General features: G+C 43.6%; 1 protein-coding gene across 1 annotated transcript in view; it reads left to right on the top strand.

Moving 5' to 3' along the window:
• Positions 1 to 2673: 2673 nt before the first annotated feature.
• The window catches only part of MAP6 (microtubule associated protein 6), a 71814-nt gene continuing 55442 nt past the window's right edge, over positions 2674 to 19045 (top strand). The window contains exon 1 of the mRNA XM_019726450.3: positions 2674 to 4321. Within this exon, the coding sequence (XP_019582009.3) occupies positions 3408 to 4321 (914 nt within the window). The 5' untranslated portion in view covers positions 2674 to 3407. The remainder of the gene's footprint in view (positions 4322 to 19045) is intronic.

A 19045-nucleotide genomic window follows, 5' to 3' on the forward strand; every position in this document is an offset into this window, starting at 1 on the left:
AAACTTCCAAAGAAGTACAAGCACCATGAGAGATGCTTGTCTGTTTTGTTTAATTTCATACCCCAGATCCTGGAACAGTGCCTGGCACTACTAGGTGCTCAAAAAAAATATCATTCAACATATGAATGACAACTTAGAAGAAGAAGGAGAAGAAGAAAAGGAGGGGAGAGATTTACCCTACCAAATATTATTAAGACTTACAATAATTTTAGACTATAATGTAGCTCTAGGGTAAACAAATAGACCAATAAAACAGAATATACAGTGTAGAAACATATAAATGAAAGCTTGTTTTATACTAAAGGAAACATTATCGATCAGTGAGGAAAAGATAGACTATTCAAATAATCATTCTTAAAGAATCGGCTGTTTATATGGGAAATATTAGATCCTTCCCTATATTAGGATTTGTATTCTGCTACAAGCCATATGAAAATGACCTAATCAAAAATGGATTTATTTTCTCACATCAAAAGAATTCTAGAAAAGAAAAAAAAAGAAAAGAAAAAAGTTTTTAATTGAAAATAAACCAAAAACATCCAGGGGTCAGCTGGTGCAGCACCCCCACAATGTCATTAATGCGCCAGATCGTCTGTCCCTCCACAATTCTTAGCTTGCAGCTTTTGTCCTCAAGCTTGTCACCTCATGGTGGCAAAGGGTGATTAACCTCTAGCCCATGTCCATTTTTTCAGAAAAGAAGAAATGGCACAGATAGTAAGTGTCAGAGCCAAATTAAGTCTGTCAGACTCTCTAATCTACTCTGCTTGGAACACTCTTACTTACACTTCCGATAAGAGAACTCCTACTCATCTCTCATTAGTCATTCATCCAGCACCTTGTGAATGAAGCTCTGTTATGCTGACCATACTGTTTGCTATTTACTTATTTATTTTTCTGCCTCCCAGTCCTCCCATAATATATCCCTCAATTGAGGGAACCCACCAGAGCTAGACTCCACCTATGTCCCACAGAGCCCAAAGCACAGAGTGGACATCAGGAGACTAGACTTGCTACAGAAAAGTTTCAATGGTTCTCAGTACCCCCACCCTGCCCTCCAATTTCTAGTTTCTGTTTTTACCTTTGAAAATCATTATTGAAAAGACATCAGTCAAATCCCAGGGAGTTCTGTAGAACTGGGTGGGGGATGGGAGGAAGGGTCAGACCAGATTATGTTGTTTATAGAAATGTATCTCCTAAGGACGGGAAACAGTGCCAGGCATCTGTGGAATTCAAATCAAATCACAAAGAGGTCAAGACCCGAGTAGGAGGAAGTCCAGCAAATAATTGACTAATTAGAATTGTCTTCTCATCCTGTTTGATTCTAAGGTTTAAAACAAAAAAAGTAAAAAGCTGTGTTTTGCAATCAGTTCCCAATCTAAACACATAAATGACTTTCTCTCCCAGAAATACTAATACCCCCAACTTAACTGATGCTAAAAACTCTGCCTATATTGGAAAGAAACAGAGCTAAATGCCAGTGAATGTATCTAGGGGTAGGGAGTAGAAGACAATGGAGGAGATATAAATGGAGGGACATCCAGGAGAAACCAAAAGGTACTTGGAAGAACAAGAGGTCATCCTGGAGAAGGCGTCCAAATGACTGACCTGCTTGGGAAACTCCACCTATGGGTTTTCTGGGTGGGTCCTTAGAATACTAATAGGTATCATTTATTGAGCCATCGCTATATGCCAGATGTGTGGTAAGCAATTTTAGTGCATTACCTCATTTTAATTCTTTGAACAACATTGCAAGTTCAGAATTGGTACCTTTGTTCACAGATGAAACGAAAGGTCAGGAAGTTGCCGTGATATGCCCATGGACATAGAGCTAAGGAATGCAAAAGCCAGGATTTGAATCCCCATGGATTTGATTTTTAAACTCAAAGCTTCTGCTATGAGTCCTTAAATACCTTCACAAAACCACTCTGTGGTACCTATTATTTCCTCCGCTTTACAAACGGAGCGATTGAGGCCCAGGGATAACCCAACTTGCCCAAGTGACACAGAGAGTAAGTGTCAGAGCCAAACCAGGTCTGACTCCAAAATCTATTCTGCCTCCCAGATTGAGGAAGAGCAAAAGTCAGGGGTCAGGAATGTGCCCGAAAGCCTCTGCATGTCAGGCCCTACCTTTTCCTAGGACACTCATGATCCGTTTGTTTCCCATCCACACCAATCTTCCCACTTAGGCCCTTTCCAGGAATTTTCTTTTTACTGCCTCTCCCCCAGTGTGGCCCCTGGGCTAAACAATTCGGTGTTTTGGAGAGGCTGTAAGGTACCCCTTCCCCTAAGGAAAGGCATAACCAGTCTGGGGGCTCCTATCCCCACATATCTAAGCAAGACCTATGCATAAGACTGGAGAGTGCTTGGATCAGCAGCCAGCCAAACTGGGTTCAAATCCAGTCTGGTGACTTTGGCCAATAACAGTAGCTCTGTTTTTAAAATCATCTATCCTGGGACAGACATTTCACTCGGGGTTTCCTCCATATTTAAAAATTTTTAATCCCCCTGGCGGCCGCCCCCCCACCCTCCCCTCCATGATTGGCTCTATTTACAAAAGAGGAGCTGACCAGACCAGCGTAAGGACAGTAAGTCTTCAGGAGCCTAGGACTTGCACCCACCTAGGCCCAAATTTTGCTGTTGCCTAGGAGCAGAGGAGGGAGGAGCTGCCAGAGCAGAGGGAGGAGGGGAAAGACAGGGCGAGCTCCCAGCAGTGCGCGCTGACGACAGCAGGTGATTTTTTTTTCTGCAGCGCTCTTTCTCTCAGCATCTTTCCTGCATGTTTTTTTCCCTCTGCTGAGCGGCAGAAAAGGGTGGGGTCGCTTCCTTCAGCAGAGAGGGCGGCGGCAGCAGCTGCAGCATCTTTGGGAGCAGCGGCAGAGGCAGCAGCTGGAGGTGATCGCCTCCGAGTCCTGCTAAGTGGCCGGCTGAGACCCGACGCCGGCAGGGAGGAGAAATAGAGCCTCGTCCACGAACCCTTCGGCCACACTGCCCGGTCCTTCTTCTGCGCCATGGCTTAAGTCAGCGGCCACCTTGCCTCGCGTCGCCAGGATCTACCGGGGTCTGCGCGCCGCCGCAGCCCCAGTGAGGGGCGCTTCCCAGACGCCTTCGCTCGGGGACTTGGGGACGCCCTGTCTCTCACCCTCCGGTGACTGCAGCAAACTGCGTTCTCAAGACCTTTGCAGCGGGTAATCGAGAGACTTTACGGACTTTACCTCAGTGATAGCTTTGCTGGCCCAACCTTCCCGGGTGCTTTCTGAGGGAGGACGGCAAGGTAGCTCGGGCCACCAAAGAAAAAAAAACGGTGGCAACCAGATTGGCTGGTCAAGAGCTAAGGGATTGAAGAAAGATTAGAGATTTGCTTTAGAACCAGAAAAAGAAAGGGAGGACCAGCTTGGCCAGCTAGCATCATGGCGTGGCCGTGCATCACGCGGGCCTGCTGTATCGCCCGCTTCTGGAACCAGCTGGACAAGGCGGACATCGCCGTGCCGCTGGTTTTCACCAAGTACTCGGAGGCCACCGAGCACCCGGGCGCCCCGCCACAGCCGCCACCGCTGCAGCAGCAGCAGGCACAGCCAGCGCACGCGCCCCCCTCGGCTCGGGCTGTCGCCATAGAGACGCAGCCAGCCCCAGGCGAGTTGGATGCAGTTGCCCGGGCAACAGGGCCGGCGCCTGGGCCTAGTGGCGAACGGGAGGCGGCGGCCGCATCCGGCCGGAGTGGACTGGCCTCCGGCCCAGGCTCCGGCTCCACCTCCGGCGCGGGCCCAGCGGACTCGGTGATGCGTCAGGACTACCGCGCCTGGAAGGTGCAGCGGCCCGAGCCGAGCTGCCGGCCCCGCAGCGAGTACCAGCCTTCCGACGCGCCTTTTGAGCGCGAGACCCAGTACCAGAAGGACTTTCGCGCCTGGCCACTGCCGCGCCGCGGGGACCACCCGTGGATCCCCAAACCCGTGCAGATCCCCACATCCTCCCAGGCTCCGGTGCCTATTCTCGGGGCGCCCAAGCGGCGGCCTCAGAGCCAGGAGCGCTGGCCGGTGCAGGCCGCCGCTGAGGCTCCGGAGCAGGCGGCGGGCCCTGGTGGAGCGGGTGTCCTCGCGGCGGGAAAGGCGTCCGGGGCGGACGAGCGCGACACACGCAAGAAGGCGGGGCCCCCCTGGACGGCGCGTCGCCCGGAGATGCTGGGGCACGAGCACACGCCGCTGCCCTCAGCCCAGGCTCAGGTCCAGGCCTCGGGCCCCGAGGGTGGCAAGGGGCGTGCAGCGGCGGACGCCCTCAACAGGCAAATCCGCGAGGAGGTGGCAAGTGCGGCGGGCAGCTCCTACAGGTGAGACGCAGAACACAGCTCATCTGACGGAGCTGGTCACACTTACCCTCTCCCGAAGACTGCCCAGGGCTCTTTCTCCGCAGTGCAGGGCTATTTCTCTAGCCTCCCCTTCTCATCCCAGGCCACACCCTCTCCCCAGCCCCATCTCAGGCACCCTCCGAGGGCTGACTTCCTTCTGCTCTTTCTTCGTGCTGTCTTACTACTACTATCCATACCAGCCTGCCCAGGTCTTTGGCTTTACCACTTCAGCCACGTTTTCCCATCCCCGCTCCGCCTCAGATCCCTGTCCTCCCAACGAAGACCCTTTGCAATTTCTTCACAGGCTGTGCTTCCATCCCGCCCCACCCACCTCACCAGCTGCGTGAGCCTGTATGCTGCCCCTTGCTGGCTCAGCTGCCACCAACTAGCCTTCCAGCCTTCCCTCAGGCCCCATCCTCCTAATAAGAGTTCTTTCCTAGTGACTAATATGCCCTTCTCCATAGCCCAGTTCACTTGACCTTTCAGTCTTCACTCCGCTCTCAGTCCCTGGGAGATACCCAAGCACCACACACACCCTTTTCTAGATTCCCTGCTGGTTCCTCAGAGATCACCCTCCTCCTTCTAGCATGGACTGTGAAGTCTGACTCACTCCTTATGTTTCTTACTGGCTGTGACACATTAAGCAAGTTTCTTAACCTCTCTGGGCCTCAGGTTCTTATCTGTCAGGTGTGATTGATAGTAGATTGTTCTTTTAGAATTGCTCACTCATTTATTAATTTAATATTAAATACTCAACATATGTTTGAGCACCTACTATAGGCCAGGCACTGTGCTAGACATTGTGAAGATTCAGTGAGATGATTCAAGAGAAGAATTGTGCCTGGCATATATAGTAGGTGATGAGTGCATCTTGGTTCCATTCCAACCTTCTACATGATGTCTCACTATTCTGATTTTTATTTACTGGATATGCCCAGACTTCTCACCTTTCTCTTTATGTTCTACATCTCCTTTCTCTTCATGTTCTCCAGATGTGTTTCTCATTCTTTTACCATCCGGAGCCCCCTCTTTAGCACATTTAAATTCCCTGTAAAAGAATGCCTCAAGCAAGGATATAACCTCTCTCTCTTTCCATCCTTCTAGAATTCTCCTGCGGCAGTTTTGGCCGTTCCAAACTGCTTTCTCACCCTTCATGCATCCAATATGTATTTCTGAATGCTTAGCTTTCAATCCTGCCCTTATGTTACAACCTGAATCAATCAGCTAACAGATCACAGTTGACTCTGCACATGTAACATTGGGTTTGGAGGTCTCTGGGGAAGCAGATGTGCATGATGAATAATTGAGATAAAAGTGTTCAAAATGTGGTTTATGGGGTCCTTCATCAATGCCATAGCCAGCTGCCTCCTGCCAGCCTGTGGGTGTGGCCAGGAGGACTGCAGAATTAGTGTCTTTTGCCAAGACCCTCTATGTAGGCTCATGTCACACTGATGTCCTTCTCCAGTGAACAGAACAACCATTCGCTCATATGCTGAGGAAAGAATAATGTAGACATCCTCTCTCGTGAGACAAAAATCCACCCCCCTTCCAGGTTTTAACTCTGGAAAGCATTTCTCAATGAGAAGGGACAGCTAATCAGTTGGTCCCTACTCCATCTTCCGGAATTCCACCTCTCACTTGGCATTTTTCTCTTGGTTTACTGTCATCATGACCACACTGGTCCCCTAGGAGTACACTCCAGTTAAAGCTCTGGGTCAGGCAAGGACACAGCCTGTTCCTTAGTTCACAGCCAACAGGAGGTAAAATTTTCACATTATCTTTTTGCTGCTACCAAGGGATGATCAGAAAGAAAAGAAAGGAAGCAACTAGGCAAGGGGCATAACAAACAAAGCCAATATGTAGTTTTGTAATTCTGCCATGGCTTTTTTATTTTCAGGGCCCTGCTTTATTCTCTGAGAAACCTAAGGTTGGCCCACATCACAGATTCCTGGCCTGGCCTCTTCATCTTCCTACTCCCATTTTACCACCCTGTGGTACATGGAACCTTAACACCCCACCAGGGAGGAACTACCTCTCCTCACTTCCATAGAGCCAAAGCCAATCAAGAGAGATTCCAAATTCTCGTCTCTCCTTGGGCGATGCCCCACAGTGTATGTTTCCAAGTTGGTGGGACTTGCTTTGTCTATGGATGATTGGCCAGACAGTCAGGGAATGATTCCACCCTTCAGATACAACTCACTCCAAATACTTGGGTTTATATCTTTGTTCTGTGTAGCTTCTTCCCCTGAAAAAAACACCTTAACTATACTGTAAACCTGTCATGCTTTACAGTTAGAATTACACACATACTGCAAGTGATTGGATTGAATGGGGGAAGGTTATGCTCTTATAGCTGGTGAGAATGATTATATTTTTGTGGCTATCAGAATTCCACCAACCTGTCAAAAGAAAAAAATCTCAGAGCACCTCAAAAATAATTTTTTTCTAATTTTGGGTCTTTTGTAAAATTTAATGATGCATATGATTTTGGGTAGCAGTTTCATTTTGCTGTATAATCAGAAGGGTTTTGAAACCTTAAGAGAATGAGTGTTGCTAAGAGACAATCAATTTCTTTAATGGACAATATAAGTGCATGACAAATTTGATGTGAAATTTAACATTATTTTTTGTTCCAGAAGAAAAATAAACCAATAATAGAGACATGCGCTTTGGGTGAAAATAGATATGAAGAAATAAGACAATTAATTAATTAAGTATACTATAAAGAAAAAATGCCTGGATATTATGGGCTTATCTGGAACATTGATTTTCCTTCCCTATTGTCTTACATTCTTTTTCTTGCTATGATTCTGAATTTAAGTATGCTCTGTGTCTGCTGTAAAGGAGGCTTTCATTACCTTAGAAGCCAAGTTTGGCTCCACTGCAGTGATAATTTGATTTATAAACCCTTTTCTTCTGCCATTCTACATAAATCATAGTGGTTTACACCATGGTGACTGGCTCATCTCATGGGCTTTACAAAGGACATCTGTCACATGACACCAATGCAAGCAGTTTGCTTAAATAAAGACAGGACACATAATCCATCAGCTTTTTATATATTGGTATATAATGTAAAATGTATATTCAGCATCCAGCGTCATATACATACTAATTGGTTTTCCCCACAATACACAGTCGGTAGATAATATCAAATGTCCTTTGACGCTGTAGTTTTGAGAAACCTTCCCTATTCAACAATTCACCTAATTCATAACATATCCACACTAGCCTGGGATTTTTGCATTCAAGTGGTATCTAAGGTATCTTTAGAATTATTCACAATCTTGAAGTTGATTAATTTTTAATACATTCGTATTACACAAATGATATAAAATTGAGAAACATGTCTTTGTTTTCATTTGCAATATTCAGGATGGATTTCACTGGGCAGCCATTTGTGACTTTACACCTAGCATTCTCAATTAGCAAATAGATGAGTCGTAAGGAGGGGATTAAAATTCCCCTCTCAGTCAACCCTATTGCCCTAGTGTCAGTTCATAGGGATGGATGGGGGAGCAGGTGCTCCCCATAGAAATGCTAATGAAAACTTTTCTTGGAAGAAGTCAGCTGAGGCACCAGGAGGTAGAATTAATAAACCAGAGGCAAAATACTTGAAAAATGAGAGGAGTCACAGGGAAATCAGAAAGAAAGGGAGCCTTTAATATCTGCCCTACCGCCTGCCATGAAGGTTAGAGAAAAGGCCATCTGATTTGGCTTATACTGTGCAGAACGGCACTATGCCTATTGCACAACTGCCTGTTTCCCTAATTGCTTTCTGGGTAAGTCCCAGCAACACTTCGAGACCCCTCTTCAATGATGCCTTCCATTGTTCTGCCATTCAGAACTAATTTTTCTTTTATTTCCTTTAATATTCTGTACACTTCTCATTGTCTGCTCGATTGTAAGATACTTTTGTCTGTATCTGCCTCTCCCACCAGATCACACATACTTGAAGAGCTACATTTTGTTCCTCTCTATACTTCTCACAGCGTAACAGTGTGCCTAGGTGCCGCACAGGTGTGTTGAATCCAGTGGAATTTCTAGAGTTTGGTGAAAAATTGTATTCACCTATATATTGATTCATTTCATTCAGTTTCATTTAGTTGATTTATTTCAGAAAATGACCACCAAACCCCGCTATGTATCAGGCTGCTGGGGATACCAAATGAATAATTTATAACCCTTATGTAAGGAAACTGTGTCTTCCTTCATCAAAATAAAGTCTAATCCCTACTAGGCTAGCACTAGAAGTGAATGTTCAAATGGGGAAGGGCAGCGAACATTACATACCCGACTTCAGATACACCTTCCTCCAGGGCCCTGGTGCTCAGCATTGGAATCATTGCAGAACTTTTAGAATGCTGATGCGTAAACCAGAAATTCTGATTTAATTGGTCTGGGGTGTGGCCTGGGCATCCGAATTTTAAGAAACTGTTCCAGATGATTCTCATGTGCAATTCAGGTTATGACCTACTTCCCTAAGGCAAAGGTTCTCAAATTTTAGTCACAAAAGAGTCATTTGGGGAGCTTTCTAAAATGCAAGTTCCTGGGCCTCATCCTCAGACATGTTGACGCACTAGGTTTAAAATGGAGCCTAAGAATCTGCATTTTTAAAAGCAGTCTAGGTAATTTTGGTGCGGGTGAACTTCATTCAGTCTTCACTTGGGAAAACACTGCTTGGAGAGATTTGCTATTTTTAAGGTATTGAGTTTTCCCATAAACAAACATGGTATTGCTTGCCATTTACTTACGTTTTTTTATGTCTTTCACTTATATTTTGTAATTTTCTCCCAATAAGTCACACACACATACATACTAGCTTTTAAGTTTTGTTTTTCTATATTTAAGACTTTAATAATCTAACTGGATTTTAACATTATGTGTGGAATGAGGTAGGGACCTAATTTTCTTTTCTCCCCACATGGAAAGTCATTTATTCCAACAACCTTTTTCAACGTTCAATTTTTCCCCACTAAGATCTCCTCTATCGCATAAGGGTCACATATTTTTGGATATAGTTCTGAGATTTCTGTTCTAGTCCATTAGTCTGAGCTTAATGCCACACTATCATCTTTTCTTTTTTTCTAAGCTATTTTAAATGATTGTGAGGCGTATATTTGATTACATTTTCTAATTTGTTGTTGCTCATATGCATTAATTTTCATATGTTAATCTTGTATTCAGCAACCTTACCACACTCTCTAATGAGTTTTGCCTGTAGACTCTGTTGGATTATCTGTGAAAATAATGTATGCTTTTAGCAAACACCAATTTATTGTCTTCCTTTCCAATATTTATATATCTGTGTGTATGTGTATTTTGCTGCATTGGTGAGAACTTCGGTATAGTTTTGATAGTAGGTGATAATGACATCTTTGTCTTGGGATATGGGAATGCTTCTAAAATTTTATCATTAGGTATGAGGTTTACTCTATGTTTTTATGAGATAGCTTCATATCAGATTAAGAAACTTCTCTTTATCCTGGTTTACTAGATGTTTCTAAAAATCTGGATGGGTATAGAATTTTATTGAATGCTTTTTCTACATCTACTGAGATGATCATATGGTTTTTCTTTTTTAATCTGTTAATAGATGTTTTTGTCATTGAGTCATCTTTGCATTCCCAGGATAAACCTTACTTAGACAAAAATATATTTTATGATTCTGAATTTGGTTTGCTATTTTTTATTTGAAATGTTTGCATACATATTCATAAGTAAAATTAGTTTACTGTCTTTTCCTTTTATATATTGGTTTTGTGCAATATTGAGATGAAAGTTATGTCTGTAAAATTAGATAAGTAGATTTCCCTCCTTTTCAGTTGTTTAGAACAATTTCTACAAGAGCTGCTCCTTAAATATCTGATAAGATTCTCCAATAAAGCTTTCTGTACCTGGTTTCTTTCTCATGGATAGATTTTTTTTTTTTTTTACTACCAGTTTGCTGTCTTTAATAGTGATTAATTTATTTAGCGTTTCAATTTCTCCTTGAGCCAATTTTAGTAATTGATAGTTTTCTGGATAGTTTACATTTTTTCTAATTTTTAAATTTATTAACATAAAATTGATCATAGAGTTATCTTGTGGATTTAAAAATAAGCTCTACTTATCTGTAGTCATGTCCCCTTTACATATCTAACATTAATTTTTGCCTTCTCTTTTTTTCATGTTTAGTCTTACTGAGGTTTGTTTAGTTTTTCAGTCTTTTCAAAGGATCACATTTTGGTTAATCATTTCTTTTTCCAGTAAAGTTTCCTCTGATTTTTACTATTCCTTTTCTTTCTATGCTCTGAGAGGTAGGCATAGGCCAGGTTAGGAACAGTCTTATAGCCCTAAGGAGTTGGGATTTTCCTCTAAAGAAATGAGACACTAAAGGACTCTTAAGACAGCTCCCACTGGCTGGTGACAGGAGGCGGTTAGAGAAAGGGAGGGCAATAAGAGGGCTATTGAAGTAATCCAGAGAGGATGATAAAGCTTGAACTGTGGGTGTGGGACTGGAGACTTATAACAACATAGCATAGTTACAAAACAACAGACCTTAATGGCCAATTGAGATGCAAGGAAGAGGATATAATCCAGGATGACTCTTGTTTCTGGTTTGGATAACTGGTAGTGGTGCTAATAACCATCAGAACAGACTTTAGACTTCCATAATGAAATAGAGGAGAAAAAAAATAGTCAGGAGTGAAAGTTGAGCTTATTTTTTAGTATCTAGAATTTGAGTTGTCTATGGGATATCTGACAAGAAGTGTTTATGGGTCATTGACGAAATGGATCTAAAGCATAGGAGAGAAATCTGAGCTGTAAATATCTATTTGAAACACCCTGTGGATATTATTAAAGCCATGGGAGGAGGTGAAATCATCCCTAGAGAGGGAGGAGGGAAAATTAGCCATCAGAGAATGGAGCCCTGATACAAATATTTGGGGTACTGACAGCAGAAGGAATAGCCATGAAAAAGACCATAGGAGAGGGAAGAAAACCATGAGAGAGACTCATGGTAACCACATTGGAAACCATGGAAACCACATTGAATACCTCAGTAATGCCCTATGCGCATTTCAAAATATTACTGAGATATTACTGTGTGCAAAGCGTTTGGCTAGATCATTGGCTGACCTTATGCACTTAACTGTCAGAGATCTAATGCTGACTGAGACAAATGCGCAGAGAGGAGATAAGATACACACAATCAATTCTTGGTTCCTGTCCTCGGAAAAATTGGCATCTAATGCATACACATGTATGAACTTTTTTTTAAAGAATCAAGCCAGCAATAGTTCTAAGTCTACAATCACTCAATGTCCCAGACACAAAACTAAAATAATCCCACGAACGTCCATTAGGATTAAGGAGCCATCTCTGTACACAATGCAGCTTTGGCTTTACAAATTATGTCAGCTATATAAACGTAGACAGGTGAACTTCTCATTCTCTACTAAATGAAGGAAACTGCAAGATGGGCCTCAACCAGTGAACTAAAAATTCCCTTGATATTCATTAAAGATGCTAGTTTTCACCGTTGGAAATAATATTAGTAACTGAGTGCCTACTGTATGCCTAGCAGGCTGCTGGAAACTTTAGATGCATTTTCTCCTGTAATCTCCATAGTAGCCCTTCAGAAAGCATCCTGTGACTTCCGTATACAGTACTCCTTCGTGTCATAATATCATGTATTGTCTTGACTCAGTTTCATTCCAGTAAACATTGATTAGTGTCTACTATATATCGAGCTAATTCCTAGGATGACATAGTAGTCCTTTCTCTTGAAAGGCTTATGTTTATTAGGTAGAGAGAGTGTGATAAAAAGTTATAGGTGCCCTAGTAAAAAGTTTGTGCAGAGGGTATGGTGGGGTACAGAGAGGGGTTAAGTCTACTTGATTTGAGGGTTATCAGGGAAAGGGTTCAGTAGAGAAGGGACTATTAGGCTGAATCTTCAAAGATGGAGAACATTCAATGGGGAAAGGATTAGTCTGAGTAAATTGTAAGCAGTTCTGTGCAGGTAGGACTTAGAGGTCTCATTGAGTGAAGACAGAGTGGTGAGAGGTTGATAGGCTAGGTAGGCTGGGGCCAGCTCCTTTATCCTATAAGCAAAGGAAAGAAGCAGGATTAGGTTTTAGATTTTAGACAAGGTGACTGTGACAGCCGTGGGAAGGGCGGATTGGAGGGGATGAGGCTGGGAGCATGCAGTCCGGGAGGGAAGGTGAGATGATGCAGGCCTCCATCCAGCAAGGCAAGAATGGAAACAAGCACTGATGGTACAGAATAAAATTATGCAGTGGCTAATTGAAAGTAAGTAAAAAGGGTCTAGGATGCTTCCCAGATTTCATGCTTTGGATACCTGAAGAAATAATCATTCACTGAGCTAGACAGCACTGTTTTGCACAAGTTGAGTTTGAGGTGTCTCTGGAAGGTCTACATGGAGATGTTCAGTAGACATTGAAAACAGAAACTCACCCTGCTGGTAAGGGTGTAAATTGGGAAAATCACTTTATAAAACTCTTTAGCCTTATATACTTAAGTTAGACGTATGTTTTGCTCTATGACTCAGCAATTTTGCACCCTTGAGTACATATATATCTAATAGAAATGAGTACAGAAGACATGTACAAGAATGTGAATAGCAGCTTCATTAATAATAGCTAAAAAGTGAAAACAGCCCAAATGTCCATAGGATGGATAAATTGTATATTCATGCAGTGGATATCATGTAGCAGAATAGTGCTCCCCTCCCCAACCCATATCCTAATTCCTGAACCCTGTGAATACGTTATACCGTGTTTCCCCGAAAATAAGACTAGCCGGACAATCAGCTCTAATGCATCTTTTGGAGCAAAAATTAATATAAGACCCGGTCTTATTTTACTATAAGACCCGGGCTTTATAATATAATATATAATATAATATAATATAATACTGGGTTTTATATTAATTTTTGCTCCAAAAGATGCATTAGAGCTGATTGTCTGGCTAGGTCTTATTTTCGGGGAAACACGGTATTACTGAGCAAAGGAGACTTTGCATATGTTGTTAAGTCAGGAATGTTGAGGTGGGGTGACTATCTCGGATTATCCACATGGCCCCACTGTAATCACAGAGATCCTTATAACTGAAAGGGTTAATGTCACAGCGATGCAGTGTGATAAACACTTGGCTAGCTATTGTTGGCTTTGAAGACAAAATGGGGACATGAGCCAAGGAATGCAGGCAGCCTCTAAGAAGCTGGAAAAGGCAAGGAAATAGATTCTCCCCTAGAGCCTCCAGAAGGAACCCCTTGCTTCTGCTGAAACCTTGATTTTAGCCAGGAAGACAGACCCATGTCAGACTTAAGTACAGAATTATAAGATGATACATTTGTGTTGTTTTAAGCCATTCAGCTTGCAGTAGAAATGAGTTTGTTACAGCAGCTATAGGAAACTAATTTACAGGGTTGCTCAATCTCGACACTGTTGACATTTTGGACCAGATAATTCTTTGTTGTGAGGAGCTGTCGTGGGCATTATGAGATGTTTGGCAGGATCCCTGGCTTCTATCCACTGTGTACCAGTAGCATTCCCCACCGCACCCACCCCGAGGTGTGACAATCAAAAATGTTTCCGGACATTGCCAAAAGCCACCCCCTAGGGGGGAGCAAAATTGCTCCAGACTGAGAACCACTGTTATATAGCAATAAAAAAATTACTGCAGTATGATTAATGTGGATAGATCTCATGATGATGAGTGAAAGAAACTGGATACAAGCACGCTTACTGAATGATTTCATTTATGTGAATTTCAAAAAACAGGCAAAAGTAATTGATGGTGATGGAAACCAGAACAGTGGTGATCTCTGGGGATGGGTGGGTAATTGGCTGAGAAGGAGCATGAAGGAACCTTTTGAGATGTTGGAAATGTTCTATATCTTGATCTGCGTGGTGGTTATGTGGGTCTATACATACAAACAATGAGGATTTATGAACTTTATTCTATGTATGTTATACCTCAACAAAAAATAAAAAATGAATTACAAACTAAGTAAATAGAGATAGAGGTTTGATGCTCAGGAGAAAGGGCAGAACAGAAAGACCTGCACACTGAGCTATCCGTGAGAATCAAACCCATAGATCTCAGGGTGGGTGAGGAATAAAGAGGGTGAGAAGAAGAAGAGAAAGCCAGAGCCCAGCAGGCAGCAGCATCAGGGATGGGTGGAACAAGAAGCCATCGAAGTTGGACCTTTGATGTCTGTGTGTCATCTCCGCCCGAGAGTGACAGCGTCGGCCCCACCCTTGTCCAACTGCCCACTTCCGCTCCCTGGTCTTGTGCACTGCCTTCAGCAGCTAGCTCATGTACGTATAACATAAGAGCACTCCTTTCTGTCACACCTCGGCTAGCAGAGTCCATTCTCAGTGCACATTTGCTTTCAAACTGAATGAAGAAGCTTTTGGAGGACCAAGCCCGGTGTAACCTTTTCTGGTGGGAAAACTGGGCCCAGGCCCCAAGCCACAAAATCCACCCTAAGTGCCTCCCTGAAATACTGCTCCTCCACCGTGCTGTTCCCTGTGGCCACTGCCTATTTTGTGCAGGGACTTCAAAAAGTTGGCCCATATGGTGGCATATCCTAGAGTGCATTTTTACAATCTTCGTAGCCCCTGAGAATTGTTCTCTATTAAATGAAGGATAGGCGAAAGATAGACAATGGCAGAAGACAAAAGAGCAGAATGTTAGAGAGAACAGGGACATAATTGAGTTTCAGCCTCATTTGCCGAGTGCTTACTCTGTGCCAATTGCTTTAACATGTTTTGGGATTTTTTTTATTTAGATTTCATAATGACCTTTTAAAGTAAACATGTCTCTCTTTAAAGATGAAGAATAGAGTCACACGATCAGTGTGGACTGAGGTCACACAACCAGTCAGTGGCTGAGCTGGCTGAGGAACCTGGTTCTCTTCATTCCCGCCTCCAGCTGTGTCTTCCTTGTACAGCTCACGCAGACCCACCATGTCCCCACTGTTCGACCTGCCATTCCTGGGAGAGCTGCTGTGCATCTGCCTCCTTCATGCGGTCTTTGTGGTTCCAACTCTCCTAAGCCTGGGCCCTTCTCTTCACCAACTTGTTTCTTCAGTGGGAGAGGGGTGGGTGGTCTCACTATTCCTTGTCCTGACCTCCCCATGGCTCCCTTTCCTCTCCAGGGCGAAGCTCAGGCACCTCCACCTCAAGGCTTTCCAGGATCTGACCTCTGTGGTGCTTCCATCATTTTTGCTCCTGCTCCTTGCACAGGCCTGCTGCTTTTTCCTGGGGGGTCCTCAGTTCTGGTTGCACATTAAAATCATGGGGGCCCCAGCAGGTGATTTAGCGAAATCACAGCCTGAACTGGGCCTTGCCAAGCCCCACACATAACTACCGCTGGGTTTTGCTCGGTTTTCCCTCCTGTCCCCTTCCCATCTTCGTTCTAAATCCGTCCTGTCCTTCAGCGCTTGTAATCATTGTGGAAGAGGCTTATACTATAAAAGCAGGGAATTAGGTTGGATTTATCTGATCATCATATCATAATAATAATGCATGGGGCTTAATACTATTTTTATTCCAAGTTCATTGCGGCCTCTTAAGCGCATACAAAGGCGGGGGCTCTGGGCTCTGAGGATTCAAAATGCAGAGCACAGACTCCTGCTCACGGGAGTTTGCTGTCTTGTGAAGGAGGTAACATGGATGCAAGTATCTTAAGTACCAGGCAGAGCCTGGTGAGGGTTGAAATCAAGGGCCAGAGTTCTCCAGGGCCACAGCAAGGGCTGGTTAATTGTTGGAAGATTCATGGAAGGGATGGTTGTATGAATCCTGGGGAGTATGTGGGGTTCTATGAAGGATTTAGTGGCCATTAAAACGGTTTGAATCATCTCTTTGTAACTTAAAATATGTGTGACTTTGAGATAATTACACAGTGACTTCACAGAGTCATGATATAGATGGAAGGAGACAATGCTTTTTTACCCAGAGTATTCCTATCACAATAAGTGCTGACTATTTTTATTATTATCATTGAGAGAATGGAATAGGATACGTCACCTCATTGAGAAAATGGAATAGAATAGCTTACCAATGAAAGACTTTCATTTAGAAATTCAGTAAACATCTATCACATCTGTCACAGGCACTATGGTAGGACCTGGGGATACAGAAATGAATTACACATAGTACCTGTCCTAAAAGAGCTCCTGGTCCAGTGAGAGAAACGTATTAAGAAAATTATAGTAATGTTAGTAAGTACGATGATAGAGGCACAAGGTATTGAGGGAATGTAGAGAAAAGGAGGGGGATTCTGACTCAATCTAAATCAGGGACCATTCCTGAAGGAGGTAAACCTGTGCAGTGGGTTAAAAGCATGGACTTAGTTCCATTGGGAAGGCAAAAGATCAGGAACTCTACATTCCCTTCTAGAGGTCTTTAACAATGAGATAAGAACAAAGAAGGCCATTTAAGAGGACAATAGTTTCTAGTCATTCCAGCTTCTCTTAGATGTCTAGCTTTGTTTGGGGCTTTCCATTCAAATCCTGCTCGCCACCTATTAACTATATGACTTCGGGCAAGTTAATCTCTCTTCTCTGATTTTGTTTCCTCATTGGTGAAGTAGAACCAATCATTCCTACCTTGCAAGGTTGTTGAAAAACTTAACATTCCATTAAGTCTGTGACTCTCTTGCCTGTCTTATTTACTGTTGCACCCCACGGCACCAAGCTTAGTGCATGGTATTTAAGAGAGGCTCAATAATATTAATTGAATAAATGAAGGAATGATGTATATACAGCACTTAGCACAGTGCCTAGCCCATAGTAAGCACTCAATTAAGGCAACGGTCCTCGTCATCATTATCCCCAGTGGGTCAGAGTAACACTTGGCTGATATAGAGGTAATTTGCCCTTCCGTGTGCACACATTCTGCATTTCAGGGAAGAGAACCATGAAATGCTCAGATGAAAGATTTTCTGAGTATTTTTTAGTTTGCCTTGGAGGATCAGGGAAGACTTCAGAAAGGAGGGTAGCAGCTGAGCGGGACCTTGAAGGAGCAGCCTGAGTTCAGTAGGCAGAACACTCAGGCGGGCAGGGAGGTGTGGCACATTCCAGGCAGAAGGGACAACTGGAGCACAGAGAGCTAGATATGCTCTCGGGGGAACCACAGAGATTCAGAGATGACAAGTGTTCTGAGTGTGAGGCGTGACGTGGCAGGAGTCGAGTCTGGAAAGGTCTAGACCAGTAATCAAAAAACCTTCTATAAAGGGATAGATAATAAATACTCGGTATTTTCGGCTTTGCTGGCCCTTGTATAATAAGAGAGAACAAATTTCCCACAAGTTTTACTGATGAAATTAAAAATATAATAATAATTAAATGCAAATCTTTTGTAATATGGGTCTACTAATGAGAAGAATGGATTTTTTAGAGGAATAACATTTGCTGAAATAGGATTCAAAATTAGCATTCCCTTTCATCGTATTGATTGCAAATATTTATCTACAAAATCCATTCTTAGCTCATGGCTGAACAAAAGCAGGTAGAGGGCCCGATTTGGCTCATGCATCATAGTTTTCCGATCTCTGGTCTATATTATTGAGGACAGAATACTGGGCTATCAAGTTTCAGACTCTGTATTTAAGTAGCAAGTAGCCTCCTGCACAGAGTGCCTGAGACTACTTGGTTTGACCACACCTTATTAAGTACATCATTTATTCTCTCCAAGTGACATAGTCACTCTCTTGTTTCCTTACAACTGAAAGCAACAGGGCACTGATGTATGTGCGAGAGCTTCTTTGTCTTCATATATAATGAGTAACCAACCCATCTCTCATAGCAACCGAGGATACAAGGTACAGAAGTCGTCATTGTAAAATAGTATTAGGCTCTGGCTGCTATGGTTCTTTTGTGTAGAGTTTCCCTGGGAGCTGGAAAAAGGCTTAAAAAAAAAAAAAAAAAAAAGACAGTAAGTGGTATTAAAAGGTGCCTGGGGACGTAATCTACTTGCCTAAGATTCAGGGCCCAAGAGAAGCACAGAAGAGAGCTCTACCACTACCACGAGAAGATTGTTATGACTCCTCAAAGAATCCCTGATCCAGCATCTCTCCAGAGTCTGCCAAACACTGGCTGTGAGCTGGAGAGAGGCTTGTTTATTCAAGCTGCTAAAAACCTAATCCAACAATACCATTCTTTGAGGAGCCTTTTAGCACCTCATAACAGTCCTAATCCAAACTACATTTGGGAGAAGGTGATACTTCATAAGTGCTTTTTTTTTTTTCTTTTTCCCCTCTTCTTCTTCCTCCTCCCTGCCCCCCACTTGAACCCAAGTTTCAAGCGATTGTTTCCTTTCTCAGTCTAATTGTGTAGGACACAGCTCCCTGGCCCATGCTGGTATTATGAGCCTTGCGCTCACCCTGGCTGAGGCAGTTGGTCGCGATGTATCTGTCGGCCACTCACAGCAGCTCACGGCTGCTCTCACCGGCTGCCGGCCACTCATGATGGCTGCTGGCCACTGGCCGCTCATGGCAGCTCACGCCAACTTCCTGCTGCTCACGGCCGCCCAGTTCCAGGGAGAGCCATTGTTCACAATCTTAGCTGTAGAGGGCGCAGTTCACTGGCCCATATGGGAATCGAACTGGCGACCTTGGCATTAGGAGCACCACGTTCCAACCACGTGAGCCACCAGGCCAGCCCTATAAGTGTTTCTTTAATCTCTATCTTGA

Source organism: Rhinolophus sinicus, chromosome 14, assembly GCF_057876585.1.
Source record: "Rhinolophus sinicus isolate RSI-liver-muscle chromosome 14, RSI-T2T, whole genome shotgun sequence".
NCBI lineage: Eukaryota > Metazoa > Chordata > Mammalia > Chiroptera > Rhinolophidae > Rhinolophus > Rhinolophus sinicus.